Genomic DNA, 18368 nt, shown 5'->3' on the forward strand with positions numbered 1-18368 from the left:
GTTCTGAAGCATTTGACTGAATATGAGCATATAATATTGCCCAAAACACTTCAGAATTCATTCTGCTACTTTTGTCAGCAGTCACATCATCAATAAATACAAGGGAACCAGTTCCATTGGCAGCCATACATGCCCACGCCATGACACTACCACCACCATGCTTCACTGATGAGGTGGTATGTTTTGGATCATGAGCAGTTCCTTGCCTTCTCCGTACTCTTCTCTTCCCATCACTCTGGTACAAGTTGATCTTTGTCTCATCTGTCCATAGGATGTTGTTCCAGAACTGTAATGGCTTTTTTAGATGTTGTTTGGCAAACTTGAATCTGGTCTTCCTGTTTTTGAGGCTCACCAATGGTTTACATCTTGTAGTGAACCCTCTATATTCACTCTTCTCTTGATTGTTGACTTTGACACATATTACACCTACCTCCTGGAGAGTGTACTTGATTTGGCCAACTGTTGTGAAGGGGTTTTTCTTCACCAGGGAAATAATTCTTCTGTCATCCACCACAGTTGTTTTCCGTGGTCCTCCGGGTCTTTTGGTGTTGCTGAGCTCTCCGGTGCGTTCTTTCTTTTTAAGAATGTTCCAAACAGTTGATTTGGCCACACCTAATGTTTTTGCTATCTCTCTGATGGGTTTGTTTTGATTTTTCAGCCTAATGATGGCTTGCTTCACGGATAGTGACAGCTCTTTGGATCTCATATTGAGAGTTGACAGCAACTGATTCCAAATGCAAATGTCACACCTAGAATCAACTCCAGACCTTTTACCTGCTTAATTGATAATGAAATAACGAGGGAATAGCCCACACCTGTCCATGAAATAGCTTTTGAGTTGATAGTCCTATTAATTTTGGCCCCTTAAAAAGTGGGAGGCACATATAGAAACTGTTGTAATTCCTACACCATTCACCCGATTTGGATATAATTACCCTCAAATTAAATCTGAAAGTCTGCAGTTAAAGCACATCTTGTTTGTATCATTTCAAGGCCATTGTGGTGGTGAATAGAGGCCAATATAAGAAAATTCTGTCAATATCCCAATATTTATGCACCTGACTGTATGTCCCTGTAACTGTGCCCAGTGTACTTGTCCCTGAACATACAGTATGTACTTAGTATGTATGTCCCTGTACATACAGTATGTACTAAATATGTATGTCCCTGTAAATGTGTGCCCAGTGTTCCTGGGGCAGGTAAGGAATGTGCTGGGGCAAGAAAAGGTAGATAAGGAGGTGGCTGCTGGGTGAGCAGAGGCAGGTAAGAGAAGCCGCTGGGCAGGAAGTGGCAGAAGCAGTAGGGCGGGAAGGGACAGATGAGGGGAAGAGGATGCTGGGCGGGAAGGCGCTGGTGGGGGGGATGTATGGAGGAAGCTGCCGGGTGAGAGGTGACTGTGTTAGGCTCTGTACTATACGGGCTGGCGGCTGTGACAGATGATGACGTTGCTGGTGGCAAAGTGGGGTATTGGGACCTCCTGTAAATGAAAGCAGATGTTACAATACAATTACGTGGCGTCTTCTGTGCTTGCGCCATTTTATGTGGGACAATCAGTGCGACTTTCACAGGCAACGTTGGTCTTCGGGACAATGGCCGACACCAAAGAATTTTAGTTCAGAGTCACTGCATAACTCTAGTGTTTCTGTAATAGTCTTTCCATTCCCCTCTTACAGTACTGCCGGGCACTAGGGCACGTGTCAGGTTCCCCCATGTAGGCGCCATCTGCTCCTCATTTCTCCCTCACCCCGCGCCGCTGAGGAATAGGAGCATTGAGGCTGCCGAAGAAGAAGAAGGTGGTGACGAGGGGGATGTTCCTTAAGTGTGACACGGTTGGCCGGAATACCATAGCGACGGGAGGCTGGGGTGTCAGGGTGCTTGAATGACAGGAGGCTGGGGTGTCAGGGTGTTTGAATGACAGGAGGCTGGGGTGTCAGGGTGCCTGAATGACAGGAGGCTGCGGTGTCAGGGTGCTTGAATGACAGGAGGCTGGGGTGTCAGGGTGCCTGAATGACAGGAGGCTGGGCTGTCAGGGTGCCTGAATAACAGGAGGCTGGGGTTTCAGGGTGCCTGAGTGACAGGAAGCTGGGGTGACAGGCTGGAGAGACAATGGGCAGGAGGGGACACTGGGTTGGAGGTGACACAGAGGGCACTAGACGTGTTAAACCTCTGTTGTATGATGATGACATTGGTTATATATATTTCTACAGGAATCTTCCAGACCACGTGATCTCCTACATGAAGAGTGAGTACCGACTGAAGACACTGTCTACCCAGGGAGGATCAATTTCTTCAGAGGTTCCTCGTTGCAGGGAACCCACCATATAGGTAAGGTGCATTTTTATTTAGTACACACAAAAAAAACCCAGTATTTTTTATCTTATTTTTTTTTAAGGGAAGGGGAGGGGGTCTTTTTGTTCTGGGCTCTACTTGGTCGTTTCAAGCCCCTGACATCCCTGTGACTAGAGGGCGGGAAGTGGGCATACTGTCGCAACCAAAGTATTGTAAGAGCGTGTTTTAGGGGGTATGTGTCACCAGTTAAGACAAACATAGCTGCCAAAAAGTCTCAAACTCAGCAGCCTTGAGGGATGTGACTAGCATCGGCTCTGATTCTGGTGTAAACATACCACCCCTCTTTAGTGTTCAGTCTAGGTCCGGCGGCAGGCAGGGCGCCAGAGCTAGGGCACTTCTGCGCTTAAACGCCCGAAAAGTGGGTGTGGCGAATGAAAAGGGGGCATGTCTTTATGATGCATCCCCATTTCGTCACTTTTGGGGGCGTGCCCGGCAGCCCCCAAGCGCCGCCGTCACTGTGAATGGAGGCCCGGCGTCAGCTGCTCTGCCGTTTTCCCCACCCGCAGGACACTGTGGCCCACGAGTGGAGGACAAAACCCGCAGTCTGTTCAGCAGGGTGCCGCGCTGGAGGGCAGGGCGCGGCGCCCCGCTGAAACAGCCTAGTGGGAATGCTACCTCTTATCTGGATTCCTTAGCTTCATAAAGAATCCTATCTAATCTGGAGAAAGGTTGGGTGAAATACTCACATTTGCGCTCTATCTAAACCGTGCTGGGGAGAGCCAGGAGGCAGCTCAGTAAGTGATGGAAACGGGGGGGGGGGGGGGGTGCTGCAAGGTTACACACACTTACAGTGAGGTCACGTCTATTTTTTGGGGTCCCTTTTCTGATCTCCCATATTTTGGGAGCTATGTGTAAAGATGATGGCGTCTGGTCGCATATGTGAGAAACGCAGCCATTTCTTCAGGGTCCATAGGCTCCACAGGGAGACCTTTGGGGTGTTGGTGATGGCTTGGACATCCGGGCACAAAGCAGTTAATTTTTATTTTTTTTCCTAGGATGCATCGGGTCACTCTCCCTATACCCGTCCCCAAGCCAGTTGCACCTCAGTTTCGTTTGGTGCCCGGCCTGAGGCGGGTTACTGAAGACGCAGGGGGGCTGTTTACAGCCCCAGAAGATTTCAAGTAATTTCTTTACAGAGCGGACAGCGTTAGACAGTTCAGTGGACGTCCACGCTGCCGCTCCATCACCCCGCTGACGCCGGTACTGAAGGCTGCCACGTGGTCTTCTGTCCAGACCTTTTTAAGGTTCTATGCATTTGATACCTTCGCCTCTCAGGATGCTTCCGTCGGGCATCGGATTCTCCTGTCAGATCAGAAGCATCCCCACCCTTGAAATACTGCTTTGGGACATCCCCAAGCTATCCCAGTGGAGCCTATGGACCCTGTTGAAGAAAATGAGAGAGATGGTAAAAACTTGCCTTAATCTCTTTCTTCGAAGTCCACTGGGCACCCACCCTGACGCTCTTTGCTTCAGATGGGCTTCGCTCTGGTCACCTGTTGTTCCGCCTCCTATGTGAGAATTTGATTCCTGTGTGGTCCAGACTTTCTTCTCTCTTTTTTTATTCTCCTCTGGCCTTTGGCCTATTACCAACTGAGGTGGCTCGGGGGTGGGGTATAGGGAGAGTGGTGCATCCTGGGAGAAAAAATTAACTGCGTGGTGCTCGGATGGCCATGCCATCACCAACACCCCAAGGTCTCCATGTGGACCCTGTGGACTTCGAAGAAAAAGAGATAATAAAGGTAAGTTCTTGCCATATCTCTCATTTTATTCACATGCACAAGAACAGCAGTAGCAGTGTCGCAGCTCCATGTGAGAATGCGGCTGGCTGTGAGTAGGGAGCAGAGATGGTACCTTTTTAGAAGAAAAAAAAATCCCATATTTGGATTAAGTTTCAGACTGAATAATAAATACCAATGGTAGGGCATGCGCTCTCTGCAGACTAACTACAAACTAATCAGATGTACCTCTCTTTTTATTTTCTACCATACTTTAATTGATGGACCATACAATATGTAACCAAATACCTAGTAGTGATAGATTAATAAAATAATCTGACTTTACATAGTACAATTTATTGTATAGTGTACTAAGCGTAAGATCACCTTTTATTTGTCTTCTACTATTGCCTTTCATATTGTTCAGTCTACAACTAGCAGAATTAGTTATATAGCAAATCTCTATTACTGACTTACTAACTATGGAACTTGTAAACTCCTCTCTTTATTTTAATGGTTCTATTTATTCCAAGACCATTTAGCGTGTGAGGAATCGGAGAGTCTTTCCTAGAAGTCACGTAAATGACATCACAGAGGATGAACGAGGACAGGAGTCACATGACTGAAAAAATATTAAACCTCGCTCTGGAGATTATCCAGCTGCTGATAGGAAAGGTGAGAGGTTCTGGGAAAATCACAGGGACCTGACTGGGGAGGTGAGGGAGTCTGGGAGCGTCACAGTGACATTGCTTATCTCTATTACTAACACAGGGACCTGATTGGGGAGGTGAGGGTCTGTCACAGTGGCATCACTATTATTTCTACACTGGGGAGGTGAGGGAGTCTGGGAGTGTCGCAGTGACATCACTATTACTAGCACAGGGACCTGACTGGGGAGGTGAGGGAGTCTGGCAGTGTCACAGTCTGATCACTACTGATCATTGACAACATTTTAAAACCATTTGCAGGGATACTATGATATTGGACACCTGAAGGAGTCATTGTAAATGTTGTGTGTAAGCCACTCTATACAAACAAAGGACACGTCAGCACACTATCATTTCATTTGGTAGTGATGTATATTTGCGTTAGGTTTTCACTTCTCGCTATATATTTCACAATAGATCCCATGTGCTCAGTTCTGTGTCAAACAAAGGTTGTAGACCCCATGTCGTGAGTAGCAGACAGTGTTCCCGAACAGATATCGTCTGTTTCTTCTTCAGTGTCCATAGGGCTTCACAGGGAGACCTTGGGGTGTAGGTGGGACTTGGAGGACCGGACACCACGCAGTTAAAGCTTTTGCCATCCCAGGATGCAATGGTCCTTCTCTTTTCCCCCCCACCCCCTATACCCCGCCCCTGAGCCTGAGGAAAATCTGTTTCATTGGTGTCTGGCAGGAATCGGTTCACCGCTATCACAGTGGGCTGCCTTATGCAGCCCAAAGCTTATTTTATTTTATTTAGTGTTATTACTACTACTAAGAGTGCGCAGCTTGATACTTTCAGCGGGGCTCCCAGGGACCTTGCTAGCCGGCCCCGCGGAAAACCCCAGACTGCAACTCTGAGGCAGGGGACAGGTAAGGTGGGTTTCTGCTTCTCTGTATATTCTCTCTATACTGTCGGCATATATCTTTCCCTTTTTCTCATCTTTGCCCTAACACACATTTTGCATTCAGGGTTGTCTGTACCTCACATATCTTGGATCTGTGAAGGTTGTCACATACTGCTGGTTACTGCACTGTGCTATATTTTGTGTTGTGCTCTCCGGCAGCTTTCCCAAGCATAAGACGGGATCAGTATATTGCATTCCCACTTGTATATCACATACCTAGTGGTTGCATATTACTCAGTGCCATATTCTGTGCTATACTACTCTGCAGCTATCTGCCTAGCAAAGGCAAGAGTAGCAAGCGAGCAGCTGCACCCGTACTGCTCTCATGCAAATTATGTGCTGCAGGCTTAAATGAGGAGGATTTAATACAGGATGGGCTATGTGCCAGGTGTTATACCTTACCAGGCCAATCAGACCCTCCAGCTCAGGAGCCCCCCTGGGCTTCCTTTGCTCAAGAGTTGACTACTATTGCGGACCGCTTTGCAGTCCGGCAGTAATTCCCCCTATGGGTTTGCCTCAACAGGTACAAGCAATACAGGTACCTCCTGTGCCTCCATGGGTAGACATACTCTCTACTTCAGTACAGAGTTTAGCGGCTACCTCTACAGCCTTTCAAAATATGTTGCAAGTTGAGAAGCCCCTACCCAGTAAGACTACTAAGCATTCTGTACTATCTTCACAGTTTATGCAGCTCTCAGATTCTGAGGTATCATCTGAGGATACTTATCTCTCTAACACGGAGTCCCCCTCTGGGGAGAAAGAGATTAATTCCAAACTTAATATATCGGTTTTAGTCTGGGCTGTTAGATCTATTCTTCAAATAGAGGAGGATGAGCCAGCCCCTAAAGCAAAGCATCCACTAAACGACAAAAAGTGGCTTCTGCAGTGTTTCCTCTTTCAGATCAACTAACTGAGCATATATGGCAATGGCTTGGCAGATACCTGGTAAGAGGCTTCAGCTATTGGTCGCCCGAACATGGCTATTGCCTGGGTGGCTAAAGCAATTGAGAGCTGGGCAGACGCTTTGGAAGAGTCTCTTCCCTCAGTGGCTTCTAGCGATAAAATGTCCTATATATCTGACATAAGAGATGCAGCTTCATATATTGGTGAAGCGACTTTGGATGCTAGTCTCCTAGCCTCTAGAGCAGGGGTGGGGAACCATTTTTTCTGCCGAGGGCCATTTTGATATATATAACATTATTTGCGGGCTCGGTGCAGGCCACGCCCCTCCATGTAATGTCACGTGGGTGCGGCCTCAATTGCCAGCGATTACAGCAATGCCTGAGGATATTCCGGGGAGCTTTAAGGGCAGCAGTGTAACAATCTGAAGTATCCTAAGGACGCTCCAGGCGGCACTGCTGCATAGATTCTGGCTGTAGGGTTCATTCTAGGCACCCTGATAGCCAGATGAAAATAGCTCGGAGGGCCAGACCACATCACTCCGAGGGCTTTATACGGCCCCCGGGCCTGAGGTTCCCCATACCTGCTCTAGAGCATCGGCGTCATCAGTGTCCTCCCGCTGTACTCTTTGGCTGCGGTTGTGGAAGGCGGATGCAGACTCGTAAGAAAGCCTTAATGGCATTCTGTTAAAATGGAGAAATCTTGTTTGGCCCCGACTTAGATAAGTTTGTGGCCACACTGGCAGCATCAGAAACTGCTTTTCTACCATCAGCAGCTTCTGCAAAGCCTCGGACAACGTTCTTCAGGACCTTTCGTCCTCCGGGAAAACCTAATTGTCAGTCCTTTCTTAGACAATCTGCTTCCACTAGGGCCACAAAGTGCTAGGACCAAGCAGACCTGGGTCACCAGACGTCCTGCTTCAAAATCTGAGGACCAGCCTTCAGCCTGATGGGATGGGCCTCCCCCTGGGGGATACCAGAGTAGGAGGCAGACTTCTTCAGTTTACCCAGGAATGGCGTCAGACCACCACGGACGCTTGGGTAAGAGAAGTGGTCTCTCACGGGTACGCTCTTATTTCTAAGACTGCCACCCCACCAATTTTTCTACACATGCCCTACTTCACACCAGAACAAGGCCCTGCTGAGCCAGAAATCCATTCAGTCCTTGCTACAAGCAGGGGTAATATTTCCAGTCCCGCTGTCACAATGAGGGAACTGTTATTATTCTACCCTGTTTCTGGTACAGAAGCCAAATTGATCTTATCGGCCTATACTCGACCTCAAATCCCTGAACACATTCATGAGGGTGCCCAGGTTTCGCATGGAAACCCTTCGCTCTATTGTACTGGCTGTGGAGCCTGGGGACTTTATGGTATCGCTTGATATTCAGGACGTGTAACTACATGTACCTATAGCGCCCTCTCATCAGCGATATCTCCGGTTTGCTGTACTATAGCAACATTTTCAATTTTAGGCTCTGCCCTTTGGACTTTCTACAGCTCCACAGGTCTTTACCAAAATATATGGTGGTCATGGCGGCCTACATGCATTGACGGGGAATCTGGCTGCTGCCATACCTAGATGACCTCTTGCTCTTAGCAAGCTCCCCAGAGGTTCTTCAACACCATCTTCAGGTAACCATTGCCTTCCTGCAAAGGCACGGCTGGTTAATCAACTGGAAGAAGTCCTCCCTGAATCCTTCACAGAGGATGGTCCATCTGGGAGCTCGTTTGGATTCTCAGGGTCAGAGCATCTTCCTGACAGCAGACAAGATCTCCACACTGTAAATACGTGTGCGCAGATTCCTACGCAGTTGCCGAGTGTCAGTGCACTCAGCAATGCAAGTTCTAGGATCCATGGGATCAACCTTCAACATGGTGGAGTACACTCAGTTCCACTCTAGGCCCCTGCAACAGCTAATCCTGTCCCGGTGGAACGGGCTGCCCCATCGGATCAAGGCTCAGACGATTGTTCTCTCTCCAGAGGTTCGTCTGTCCCTCTCCTGGTGGTTACAGATGTCCCATTTAACAAAAGGTCGCCCCTTTTGTGTCCCGGATTGGGAACTCCTTACAACGGATTCCAGTCTCCGGGGCTGGGGTGCAGTGACGGGTCAACACTCCTTCCAGGGACGTTGGACATCAGCCGAGTCGACCTTACCGATCAGTGTATTGGAACTCTGAGCCATCTACAAAGCCCTCACTCTCTGGCTCAGGTCATTATTCAGTCCATGCCTGTACAAGTGCAGTCAGCAGTGGCCTACATCAATCACTAGGGAGGCGCTCGAAGTTGGACAGCAATGGCGGAAGTGTTACACGTTCTCACATGGGCCGAAGGTCACCTCCCGGCCATCTCTGCAGTGTTTATTCCGGGAGTTCTAAACTGGGAAGCGGACTTCCTCTGCTGTCCCGACGGGCATGCCAGGGAATGGTCTCTCCACCCAGAAGTCTTTCAACTCCTAGCGGACAAATTCTCCTCTCAGCACAGGAGCGTCCCCACCCTTGAATAACTGCTTTGGGACGTCCCCAAGGTCTCCCTGTGGAGCCCTATGGCCCCTGAAGAAGAAAACGAGAGTTATGGTAAAACTTACCTTTTTGTTAACTTTCTTCGAAGTTCATAGGGTCCACAAGGCACCCGCCCTGACACACCTGGCTTCTGTGGGCTATGTTTCCTGGTCAATCCTGTATCAGCCCAAAAGGATTATTATGCACATGAAGTGTCTATCCTATCTGTAACCATTGGTACAGTCACTGTCTAATAGGGGATATGAAGCAGTTACCACTCCTGCCATCTGTGATTGGCCACCTATACTCTGCCTATGGCTGGACCCTACAGATGCATTGTTAGCTTTGAGCCAAGTAGCGCAAACAGCAAGGGGATGTTGCTGTGGTGGCTGTACATAGACAAATACTCCGAGCTGCTGACCCATTGGTTATAGTCAGAGAGGGAAGTGCTATATACACTGTACTAGAGAGTATATATGATATCATTACGTATAGGAATGAGTTTGTATTTATAAAATATACCATTTGTATCAGTTTTGCATGGTTACTCTCACTAAAAAAAAACTCAGACATAGGTTCAGTGTCCCACCTAGTTTTTATTTATGTCTCTCTCAATATACAGGATTACACAGTAGTGAAGAAGACATCCAGAGAGTGTGAGACATCCAGCAGCCATCCCCGCGTGTCAGGGGGACTGAGCAGGACTGATAGCCCCATCACGGTGCCTCCACCTCACTCTCTGACACATGAGAGACGCAATGGCCAGAAAATCCTGGAACTCTCCAACAAGATCATCCAGCTGCTGACTGGAGAGGTGACTGCTGGGAATGGGACATTATACAGTAACACCAGGGGATGTGTCTGATGACTATCATTGTGTGTGTCAGGTCCCTATGAGGTGTGAGGACGTCACGGTTTATTTCTCCATGGAAGAGTGGGAGTATATAGAAGGACAAAGGGGTCTGTACAAGGACGTGATGCTGGAGAATCACCAGACTGTGAAGATGGATATGACTGACGGGATATTAAATCTCTCCCTGGACATCATCCGTCTGCTGACTGGAGAGGTGAGGGATTCTGGGAATGTCACATTTTCCTTGTCTTATCCATAAGCAGCAGAGTCCTGTAGAATATAGGTACATAATAGATTCTTTATACATATGATGATTTATTTGCATTATTTCTCCTTCACCCACCACTGGAGCTTAAGATACTGGGGGAATAGACGGGTGGATGAGTGGAGCTGGCACTTTAAATTTATAAGTGTGAATGACTCCTCCCCCTCTATCCCCTAGAACACCCAGTTTTAGAATCGTGCCCGAGGGAGCCGGTCACTTAGTATATTTTATTTTATAGCTTCTCACATTGGGGACAGGCTGACAGCTGCATCTGTGAGCGTGCTACAAGGAGGCATCAGGGGACCCGCCACCACTATTATAGAGTGAGTGTCCGGGGCCCAGAAACCCTGACACTAGCTCAGGGAAGAGACATGAAACAGCCTAATATAGAGGCTGTGTCCTTGTCTCCTATGCCCACCGTAGACTTGATGTTGGCAGCTGGTAAGTATAGCCTTTTCACCTGATTAACATGGGACTAGCTGGTCACTCCCACCCATCCTCTCTTTACAGCTGATGCTGAAAGGCTCATGTGCTGCACTTGTTAATAGAGAGTGTTTAAACTGGAGAGGTGGCGTTTGCAGAACGGTTCATTCATAGTGAACGTCGCTTGGAGGCGAGCGGCTGTTACATGGGGGGGTCCCGCGATCACAGCGCTTAATGACCAGTACAGTCACGTCTTCTAGCAGGCGGGAGGCCGCCTTGAAGTAAGCCGGCGGGGGACGCTGCAATGACAGCGGGAAAGGAAGGTGGCGGAACCTCCTCAGTGCGTCTCGTCAGTGTGTCAGACACCAAAGCAACGCATCTATTGGCTCTCTTCAGCGAGAGGGAGGGCTAGGACAGCCCCTCACATCTCTTCGGCGCCATCTTACAGAAAGGCTGCACTGATTGCAGAGAGACTGCAGCCTTTTCAGCAGCATCATCAACTGTTTTAGCACTCCAACACTCTCCCTTGGAGGTCGTGAATACACTGGGGTATTTTCTGGGCTGCTAAGTGAGGCGGAATGGTGACTCCTCTCCCTCTGTACCAAGGGGGTTCCTCTCTTTAACTGTGTGTGAGGTTCCTTTATTCTATCTGTGTGTGTGCTTTCTGCCCAGAAGTTAACCGCATCATGACAGGTAAAGGGGTAGCTGCAAAAACATCCCAGAAGGTGTTTGCTTGTTCCAGATGTAATACAAAGCAATCTCAGACACGCTCTGATGGGGCGGCCCTATGTGATTCTTGTAATTTAGGACCCCATTGTTGCGGGACTCTCTTCAGATACAGTCCTTACGCCACCTTGGATATCTAACTTGGCAGGCATTATGGCTGATCTATCCACAGAATTGGCTGCAGCACGCAGAGACAGTGAATCAGCTAGGAACCAGTCCTTTGTTTCAGGTTCCATGGAGAGTGAGCCTAGTTGGGCGAGAGATCTAGCCGTTCTGTGGAGGGCTTGGCTAATCGCATAGGTTCTTCTACCCCTTCCTCTTCTAGGGTCAGTGCACAACCATCAAAAAAGAGGCCTCTGCCAGCTGTCCTCCAGTCCAACGACTAAACGCAGAGGAAGAAGATGAGTTGGAGACTACCTTCACGAACAGACCTCTGATTTGGGTGTCTAGGGAGTGGAGGTCCTTATCCTGGGGGTCCGACAAGTTTCCGGACGATGAGTCCACGATATCTCCTGATGCATCCTTATTTGGAACCAAACAAAGATCTACCATTTTCTTTCCTTTTTCACAGTAATTAAATGCACAATTGTCTACAGCTTGGTAGCATCCTGACAAGAAATTTCAGATACCCAAGCGGTTTTGATCCATTTACCCGTTTCCTAGATCAGTCACTGAAAAATAGGAAGCTCCTCCTTTAGTAGATTTATCGGTCTCACGGTTCTCCAAAAAGACCATGTTGCCTGTACCTGCAGCCACAGCCCTTAAGGACCGTCCACTGTTCACGCTCCGCCCTCAGGCTGGTCCTTCTTTTCGGGCTCCTCATTCCTTTCAGGGACATTCACTTGGTGCCTCCTCAGCATCCCGTGGAGGTAAGGCCTGTGGTCGACAGTCTGGTTCCACCCGCCGTCCTGATCCAAAGCCTGTTGACAAACCTACCGCGTGACTGGCTCCAGGCCCACCTTGGAAGATCCATGGTGGGGGCTCGCCTCTTGCGATTTAGTGATGTCTGGTTTCAAACTAGTTCATCAGTTTGGATCCACAATCTGGTGCCTCTGGGGTACAAATTAGAATTTGCAGAACACCCTCCGCATCGGTTTTTCACCACAAGTCTTCCCATCTGAGGCAAAAGGTTGTTTTGCAAGCTATCCAAATGCTCATGGCTTCCAAAGTTTTGATACCTTTTCCAGCCCATCAGCGTTGTCTGGGTTTTTTACTCCAATCTCTTTGTAGTTGAAAAACCAGACTGCTCTGTCAAGCCCATTTTGAATCTGAAATCGTTAAATCTTTATCTGGCATTTTACCAATTCAAGATGGAGTCTCTTCACTCTGTGATTGCAGGTCTGGAACAGGGAGAATTCCTAGCGTCCATGGATATCAATGATGCTTATCACCTTGTCCCAATCTGGAAGCCACATCAGGATTTTCTTCAATTTGCTATCAGAGAGGAACATTTTTCAGGTTCTGCCCTTTGGTCTGACGTCGGCACCTCCAGATCTTTACCAAGATATTGTCGGTGGTGATCGCTCATCTCAGATCGTCACTATTGTTCCGTATCTGAAAGCTCCATCTATTCAGATTCTCAATGATCATGTAGCTTTGAGACACCAGGTCCTTATCCATCACGGTTGGATAATCAACTTTCAGAAGTCCAGTCTGATTCCATCTCAACGCCTCCAATTTCTAGGAATGATCTTGGATACGGCTGCTCTACGAATCTTCCTTCCGGGGGACAAAGTTCTCAAGGCGAAGCGGGTATCAATTTAGCTATGCATTAGTCTTCTAGAAAAGATGGTGGCCGATTTAATTCTCATCCTTTCCAGTTGAATTTTGGCCCAGTGGTCCGGATCACATCTCTGTATGCACCGCCTGGCACGACTGTCACCTCAAGCACGAATTTCCCTTGTTTGGTGGATTCAGCTTGACCACCACACTGCAGGTCGCCGGTACAGCATTTGGAATTGGATCATTCTGACAACTGATGCCAGCCTCAGGGGTTAGGGACCATTACTTCCAGAGCCATTGGTCTCGACGGGAGATGAGTCTACCGATCAACGTGCTGGAACTCCAATCGATTTTTAAGGCCCTTCTGGAAGGGGTTTCTCGCTAGATGGTCAACCTGTTCGTGTCCAATCGGACAACGCGACAGCCGTCTCGTACATAAATCGTAAGGGCGAGACTCACAGTCGCAAGGCCATGTGCGAGGTAAGTCGCTTTCTTCGATGGGCAGAGATACACGTGATAGTGATCTCAGCGGTGTTCGTAGTGGACAATTGGGAGGCCGACTATTTGTCGTCACGACATCCATCCCAGAGAATGGGCTCTTCACCCGGACATGTTCCATTGACTAGTACAGAGATTGGGTATGCCAGAAATAGATCTCATGGCTTCCAGACACAAACCATCTGGTACCCAGGTATTGTTTCAGGACTCGAGACGCTCCACACAGTTCCATGGAGTTACAGGCTCATGTACCTCTTTCTCCCCCCACCCCCTTCCCCTTTTCCTCTTCCACGTGTTTTCAAGCGGATGAAGAGAAGCAACAACCGGCATTTTAGTGGCTCTGAACTGGCCTCTAAGAGCGTGGTTCTCTGATCTATAACAGCTCCTTGTAGGGGATCCCTTGACGTTGCCTCTTCGACAAAACACCTTCTGCTTCGAGGCCCTGCCTTTACCCAGATTTACAGCGGCTGCGTTTAACGGCGTGGCTGTTGCGTCTGCTATCTTTAGACGCATTGCAGTTCTAGCCTTGGTAGTCCCTACTAGACTACGTTCACTTCGGCTCAATATTACCGTATCTGGCGCGCTTATATAGCCTAGTGTGAAGACCGGAGGTTTCGTACTTCTGCCTTCCGGATATCCCGCCTGCTCCTTTGCATCCAGTCGGGTTTGAATGCAGGTTTGTGCTTTGGGTCTTTGAATGTCCAGGTTTCTGCATTATGTCTCTTTTCAGCGCCGCCTTGCCTTAATTCTGCAGGTTCAGACCGTTTGACAGGGCGTTCTCCGTATTCCGCCTCCATTTATCCCGCCTACAGATTTGTGGGATCTTAAATTTGTGCTAACCTTTATCTAATCTTCAGTGTATGAAGACGTGGATCTTTGTCTTCTCACTTGCAAGACAGTTCTCCTTTTGGTCTTAGTTTCTGCTATGAGAGTTTCTGAATTAGAAGCTCTTTCATTTTGTCCTGCTTACCTCATGTTTCACGATGATCTTGCGGAGTTCCGCAAGAAGGCATCCTTCTTACCGAAGGTGGTTTCTTCCTTTCACATCAATCAGCCGATTGTGGTTCCGGAGTTGTCAGATACTTCTCAGTCTTCGCTCACCCTGGATGCTGTTCAGGCTCTCAGGATTTATGTAGCCCGTACCGCTGCCCTACGAAAGTCCGATGCCATGTTTGTTCTTTTATGATGCGTCCAAGCAGGGTTGGCCTGCTTCTAAGCAGACATTGGCCAGATGGATCTGTCTAGTCCTTCAACAGGCCTACATTTTAGATGGCCGTCCTCCGCCGGTCTCCATTTCTTCCCAATCCACTCGCTCCATGGGTGCCTCCTGGGCTGCTCGTCGGGGTGTTTCTACTTTTTGTTTTGCTGGTTTCTCTGAGCTCTCCCACAAGGTGGAAAACTTTTGGACGTCCCCAGTGTCTTAAGCTCCAGTGTCCGATGGTGGATGATAGGGATTTTACTGGTAAGTACCAAAATCCGTTCTCCGATTCCACAGGAGACACTGGACGCCCTCCCAGTGCTTCTTTACCTGTCCTTGTGTTATGTTCTTTCTCATGTTGAATATTCGGTTGTTATGTATGTTCTGTTCGACTTTACCGTCTGTTGACTCCTCGTATTCTGTTTCCGTCTCCTCTGGCTCCAATTCTCTGACTGGGGCTTCTGGAGGATATAGGGGGAAGAGTCACTCGCTTATAAATTTAAAGTGCCTGCTCCACTCATCCACCCGTCTATACCCCAGTGTCTTAAGCTCCAGTGTCCCCTGTCGAATCGTAGAAAGGGATTTTACGTGTAAGTACCAAAATCCTATTTTTTTTTTAAATGTATTTCTTCAGTCATACTTTAGATTACTTTTTAATTTCTTAGTATTATCAGTGACCCTGAACTGACCAGAATGTGCAAAATCAATTTACTCTTCACTATCTGATACATCTGCACAATATGTAGATTGTCTTTAAAGAACTGAAACTTAATTTCTCCTTCAAACACTAAGGAGACACTGGAGGCTTCAAGACAGTGGGGTATAGACAGTGCTGAGTGGAGCTGGCACTTCCAAATAATGTAAAGTGTGACTAGATCCTCCCCCTCTATACCCCCTTACAAGCCCAGTCTTAATTTGTGCCTGAGGGGAGCTGGACGTGTTTTACACTCCTCTTCAGGGTTTAGGATATTTTCAAGATTAAAGCATTGAGGACAGACGGGCAGTAGCTGCACTGCCTGTCTGCACCGTGGAAGCTTCTTGGGGGAACCGCTCGCAAGTGCATGCACTTCGCCTGGGGTCCCCGACTTCAGAGTCCTCCATCTCCATATAGCTGCCGCATGCTGCTGCGGACCCCCAACAGTTGCTACCACCGCTGGCAGCAAGCAGTCCTGTAAGTATTACCTGTCTCCTCGACTAACGAGGTAGCCATTACATTACAGGCAGTGCAGCAATCAGCAACAGATTAGCGGGGCAGCCAGGCAGTGTAAACGGCTGTGTCAGCCATGCTGGGGACGCAAATTACAAACAGCGCATATATTTAAGGTAAGGCTCCGAGCGGAGGGGTGGAGCTTAGCTCCGGAGCCCTGCTCCTTCCTCCCAGCGCTTCTCTGAAAGCACGCTGGCGGCCATTACAGGAGGAATCAGCGTCTGCTGCACAGAAGCTGCTGCATAAAACTGAAGCCTGATCCTGGGCTTTAAGTAAACAGTGGGGTTTAGGCTGGTCAAGAGAGCATCTAAGGCAGGTTAGTAACTATTTATTAGTGGTTATTCCTCCTATGCCTAGTGTTTTCTGGCACTGCTAGGAGTGCTATTAGGGCTGGTGTGGCTCTCTCCTGCCTCTCTGTACCCCAGTTTCTTCTTCTGACCTATTTCACTACACTTCTTTGTTGTTTGTGTGAGGTCTGTATGTAGCATGACTGGCAGATCAAAAGCATCTCAAACGTTATTTACCTGCAAAATGTGTGCAGTTTTTTGTTTGTTTTTTTCCTCTGGGGCAGTCATCTACAGTAGCTCCCGATTGTGTGACAATTTTAATACTAAACAACAGTCTGCAGGGATGTCGGAACCAATGTCTTGGACGCAAGTTACATCCGTCATGTCCTCTCTCTCTGCTGAGCTGGAGGCTTCTTGAAAAGAAAGAGAGGCTCACAGGTCAGCGACTCTAGAGGAACCAGCATGGGCGAGGTCCTTAGCTATAGCCATGGAGGGGATTTCAAAAGCCATCTTTCCCGTACCACTATGGGATCCTCTCCTCAGGTCTCAAAAAAGAGACCGTTACCCTCAGTCCTCCAATCGGAGGAGGAGGATATGCCAGCTTATGAAGAAGGTGATTATGCTCCAAATTCGCCTAGCCTGAGTCTGAGCCGGTATCCAAGGGTATAGGGGTTTAATTTCTGCAATCCGACAGGTATTGCAAATACAAGAGGAGCACACAGGTCCTGCTTGACAGTCTTTCTTTCTAAAGAAACAGGCTATTGCTTTTCCAGTCTCGAAAGTGCTAGATTCTCTTCTAACGTCAGCATTGGAACATCCGGATAAAAAATTTCAGAATGTCCCGGCGGTTATTATCTTTTTATCCTTTTCCGGCAGATAACAGAAAATCTTGTGAGACCCCCCCCCCCTTCGCAGTAGATCCATCAGAATTACGGCTGTCTAAGAAGACTAGCTTTCAGTCCTTGGAGCCACATCTTTGAAAGACACATCTGACAGGAGATTGGAAAACACTCTCAAGTCCGTTTACACAGCTGCAGGGGTGACTCTGCATCCTGCGATTGTTAGCTGCTGGACTAATAAAGCGATTGAACTTTGGGCAAAACAATTGGCTGATGTAATGAGAGACCAGCTGCCGGTGGATGAACTTATTCTGTTGGCAGAACATATAGGTGGGGCTGCAGCTTACCTTGAAGAAGCGTCCAAAGACGTTTGCAATAACACCTCCAGAACTTCAGCTCTGGCGATTTCAGCACGAAGGGCGCTGTGGCTTAAACATTGGCAAGCGGACGCAGAATCAAAGAGCTGTGGAAGCACTTCCATTCACGGGAAGTGTATTATTTGGATCGGAACTAGATAAGTGGATTTCTCAGGCTGCAGGAGGTAAATCCACTTATCTTCCTTCTGCGGCTCCTCCACCTAGAAGATCTTACTCGGGACCCTCGTTTCGGTCCTTTCGCTCCCCGGGTCGTTCACGTGGTCGCTTCAGAGGAGGACCATCAACTTCCCGTGGTTCCAGAGGTCGGGGCAGAGCAATAACAACTTCTGCTCAACAGAAGGTTAAGTCCACTACCAAGTCCAGTGCATGACTGGCTTCCCTCTCACCTGGGGGACCCCAGAGTAAGAGCGCATCTTCGGGACTTCAGAGAAGTATGGAAGGAAACTTGTACGGATGCTTTGGTCCGGGATCTCATCACTTGGGGATAAAAGCTTGACTTTCAGTTTCAACCTTCACCTCCAATATTATTTTATTTATTTTTTACCATAGGTTTACCAGTTTCCAACGACAGCAGTGTCGTTCTACAAGAAGCAATAGACAAGCTCCTATCCACGAGAGTTGTGGTCCCAGTTCCAGACCGGAAAGGGTTTTTCCAGTTTCTTCGTGGTTCTGAAGCCGGACAGCTCGGTCAGACCTATTCTGAAATTGAAGGATCTCAATCCATACCTAAAGATGTTCAAGATGGAGTCTATTCAGTAGGTGATTGCGGGATTGGAGGAAGGCGAATTCATGGTATCTCTATATATCAAGGACGCCTACCTTCACATCCCTATCTGGCCACATCAGGCGTTTCTGAGATTTGCAGTTCGGAATTCACATTTCCAGTTTCAGGCCTTAC

The 18368-nt window shown here is 48.2% G+C and overlaps 1 protein-coding gene across 1 annotated transcript in view; it reads left to right on the plus strand.

Moving 5' to 3' along the window:
• Positions 1 to 1608: 1608 nt before the first annotated feature.
• LOC148436273 (uncharacterized) overlaps positions 1609 to 18368 on the plus strand; it is a 38565-nt gene continuing 21805 nt past the window's right edge. Inside the window, exons 1-5 of the mRNA XM_088465088.1 lie at positions 1609 to 1793; positions 2208 to 2325; positions 4598 to 4739; positions 9698 to 9889; positions 9963 to 10142. Of these exons, the coding sequence (XP_088321214.1) occupies positions 4647 to 4739; positions 9698 to 9889; positions 9963 to 10142 (465 nt within the window). The 5' untranslated portion in view covers positions 1609 to 1793; positions 2208 to 2325; positions 4598 to 4646. The remainder of the gene's footprint in view (positions 1794 to 2207; positions 2326 to 4597; positions 4740 to 9697; positions 9890 to 9962; positions 10143 to 18368) is intronic.

This window comes from Taudactylus pleione, unplaced genomic scaffold, assembly GCF_031769625.1.
Source record: "Taudactylus pleione unplaced genomic scaffold, aTauple2 ptg001845l, whole genome shotgun sequence".
Lineage (NCBI taxonomy): Eukaryota > Metazoa > Chordata > Amphibia > Anura > Myobatrachidae > Taudactylus > Taudactylus pleione.